General features: G+C 33.6%; 1 protein-coding gene across 1 annotated transcript; it reads right to left on the bottom strand.

The window, feature by feature from the left end:
- Window positions 1–1,397: 1,397 nt before the first annotated feature.
- LOC120214257 lies at window positions 1,398–1,982 on the bottom strand. Its single transcript, XM_039212204.1, has one exon. The coding sequence runs from the start codon at window positions 1,980–1,982 to the stop codon at window positions 1,398–1,400; it is 585 nt and encodes a 194-aa protein (XP_039068135.1).
- Between the last annotated feature and the right edge of the window lie 1,619 nt (window positions 1,983–3,601).

The raw sequence follows: 3,601 nt of genomic DNA, 5'->3' as shown, positions 1-3,601 counted from the left end.
TGATGTCTACCATAGCGTAGAGAGTGAGAATTCAATAATACTCACTAAAGCAGTTTTAAAGCGGACTAGCTTGGGCGCAAGGTCTAACACTCAAGGAGTGGGCTAGTAGAACAAAACGTATAGTAGAATAGATAACAGTAGACTTGATAGCTTGAGCATGTCATGAACACTTTTAGTATGATTCAGTTGTTAGTGTGGCACTAGGCTTGTTAGCTCAGCGTTTGGAATTTGTTTCCTTATGCAAGTTAGTTGAGGAGCAGTCCGAGGACCTTTCGACAACAGTGATCTAGACCCAGCTAGTGCATAGTATGTCTCGAGTTCATCTTTAGAGGGCATGTATATTTGTAAACCCCGATTTGTATATTTTTGTATGAGTCGTAATTCGTTTTAAATTATGTTCTGTATGATTTAAACATTATTTTGGGAGCTCCTAATGTAAAATATTTTATTTAAATTGTAGTTGATTATTTTAGCATGAGTGGTTACAAATGGTCATTTTAAAAGAAAAAAATGGTTAGCCACACCGGTGGTTCATATGACATTTTGATCGGTCGACTGTGTGTCGTACTGGTTTAGGGTGTTACAAAATTACTACGAGAAACAGACTTGGAAGTTTGGTTTTCCCTCTCTAAAATTCTAACGTATTTTCCAATTTTGAAGAGTTGTTGGGAAATTATCTACACCGAAGTACAAAGATCAAATTCAAGACTCTAAAAATTATATGCTTGTACTTTATTTATTTTTATGTTTTTATTTTAATTATTGTTATTTATTTTCTATGTTATTTTTTTAATTAGTACCTTATATATCATTTTTAATAAATTTGGGATAAATATAAGATAGTATCTATTCAAATGTCATCAACCATTTGATAATAAACACTCATATTCCTACATACTCAATGGTTGAATTCAAAACCTCTAGGAATAAAAATAATTTCACATTATTTTTCAAAAAAATTAGTTAAACAAAAAAATAATGATATGTGTCACCATTCTATAAAAATTAAATTGAATTAAATTGTAAAGAGAAGAAAGCAGGAGACTTGAACCTAAAGCCCCTTTTAAAAGGGATCGCCTAATTTTTTTTTTTGTTTACAAAAACAAAAGGAGTTATCTAATTTATTTTTCTTTTATAAGATAGTGAAATGTGCTATTATCTTATGGTTCTGCATTAAATTATTTTTTTAAAAAAAAGACATGTGATATTAAATATAATTTTGAAAAATGAATAATTGGGTGATTAAAATAAAAATATAAATAAATAGTTTACCTTTATATTTAACAAGAACCTCAAACAAAACATCGTAAAAGAAAAGCAACTTTAGAAATCAAGTTCAGGCCTGCAAGTCTCTCCAACAAACTCTCCTCTCGAGATTCTATAAGTGATGGTACAATTTAATAGAACCACGACGTTTTCTTTATAATTTTCATGATTTTAACCCGACCCGAAATCCGACTATAGCTGCTTATGTTCAACGCCCCCGACTTAATATCACTCATAAAGCTCGGAACCGCCATGATTTTCTCAGGAACCAATTCCACCGTCACATTCCTCCTCAGTGTACTCCGAGCCTTGGCCTCACCTCGGAGATGGATCGCCTCTCCGATCACCGTCCCACCGTAATACACCAACGTGGTGCTGTTGTTGAACTTGAAGGTCGCGACATTCCGGTTCTTGACTGAAACGTCGGCTAAAAGTGTAACGTTCACATCAGGCCTGAGAGTCCCGTTTACGATCTCCAGCCGCTGGATTGTAACCGAGTTCATCTTGATCCTGGGATCATGGATGTAAAAAACTGTGAAGAAGAGGACTATAATCACGACCGCTAGAATTAATGAAAGCGCGGCGATGCAACCGCAACACTGGATACAAAACTTCTTTCTACGATTCGATTTCGTAGACAACGCTGCTTCGTGGTCGTCGCTTCGAGCTCGTAAAGCGGCTGGGGCTAGGGGCTTGACTTGCTCGTGCTCGGCCATGGACTTGTGTTTCGAAGCTTTGGTGGTTGTGGTTGGTGGTGGTGAATATATGTAGAACGTAGCATATGGGAGTAATTAATAACATTCCGTTTTTGGTCTCAAGTAAACCCCGAACGCGGTTGCGAACTTGGTACGTCTTGACTTGGACATAGTCCCCCATTGCTTTAGAAAATATAGTTTGAGGTTATTTTTTTCTGCTTTCATTTGTTTTGTTCAAAGTCTGGACCTAACATCGTCCAAATTGAGAAGCTTCTGTGATGTTCTTTTATTGGTGAGAAAAAACTTGGATTCTATTCTAAATGTGCTTTATTTGTTTTGTATATTACGTTATCATGACGACATATGCCACATGAATTATCTTCCAAGACTCAATACACATAGGTATGTGTGTATATAAAAAAAAATATTGGCTACTTGTACAAATTATATTTTAGCTGACGAAAACATAATTACAGCAGCAACCTAAGAAATGTGATGCGAGTTTTCATACATGTTTTTCTTAGTAGTATAGTGTCCACATAGACTTTTATGAAAGGGTTTGCTACATGGAATATTTAATTAATTTTGAGAGTATTTAAAATTGATACTATTTTATAATCATTTTAACTTAATAAAAAAATTAATTTTGATATTAGAATTCACGAAGTAATCGTACTGATAAAAAATATTGTTTTTTCTTTAGAGATTTTAGATTCGAACATATATGTCTTCAAGGTGTGTGTCAATATGTTAAGAAAATTCTGAACAGATAGTATCTTATAATCACCATTGATTAATACATTACAATACATATAAAATCGATGAATTATAATATGTTATGTCATTTATAAAATAAAATAAAAAATATAAGAAGAATTATAAATTACTCTAAGTTCCCATGCTACAGAATAAAGAGAAAAATGGAGAAATTAGAAACTTAATTCATTAGAAGTGTGAAGTTTTTCTCCCTTTTATATACAAAACCTATTTTGGATTAAGAGTAGAAGTTAAGTTGTTTTCTCTAAATTCTTTTATTTTCCTCAGTGAATATTTTTTCTTTCTGCCCTTGATTTTTCCCAATAAAATTTCATATAAAATCTTGAAATTTCTTTTATCGTGCAATCGGTATATTTTAGCAAGGGCTTTATCCACAATAGCAAAATTTTGTCTTCCTTTTAGGTTCTAAAAAGGCCCAAATAAGTGGGTCACAATGCCTGATATATGCTTAGTGGTTTGGCATATTCGCTGAGCTGTGGAATGTTCTTTTTTACAAACAAATCAATATGCCTATAATATACCTCCTGGGAAAAGCCTGCAGTTTTCCGATCAATAAGAAAAGCCTGCCGTTGGCTTTCTTGACAACAATGCCCTTATTTCCATTCAAGACTACGGACCATAGCCTCAAATTATATATTTTCGACATGGCTATGAAGGCCAAATCCAAAAAGAGAAAAATTGCCTTCAGATACGGCATTTGAAGCTCAGGTGTTTTTGTTAATTTAAAGCATACATCATGGAGGCAGATAGAAAAGGGTGTCTGCAGTGCTTTTTTCAATCTTTAAAGCAACAAATGAGGTAAATAACCCTGCTATACTTTTGCCCAGCAGTTGTTTTTTCTTTGATTCTGCTGTTAGTTTATT

Source organism: Hibiscus syriacus, unplaced genomic scaffold, assembly GCF_006381635.1.
Source record: "Hibiscus syriacus cultivar Baekdansim isolate YM2019G1 unplaced genomic scaffold, ASM638163v2 tig00110057_pilon, whole genome shotgun sequence".
Taxonomy (NCBI): Eukaryota; Viridiplantae; Streptophyta; class Magnoliopsida; order Malvales; family Malvaceae; genus Hibiscus; species Hibiscus syriacus.
The sequence above is the reverse complement of the archived record's forward strand: the minus strand, read 5'-3'. Positions and strand labels throughout refer to the sequence as shown.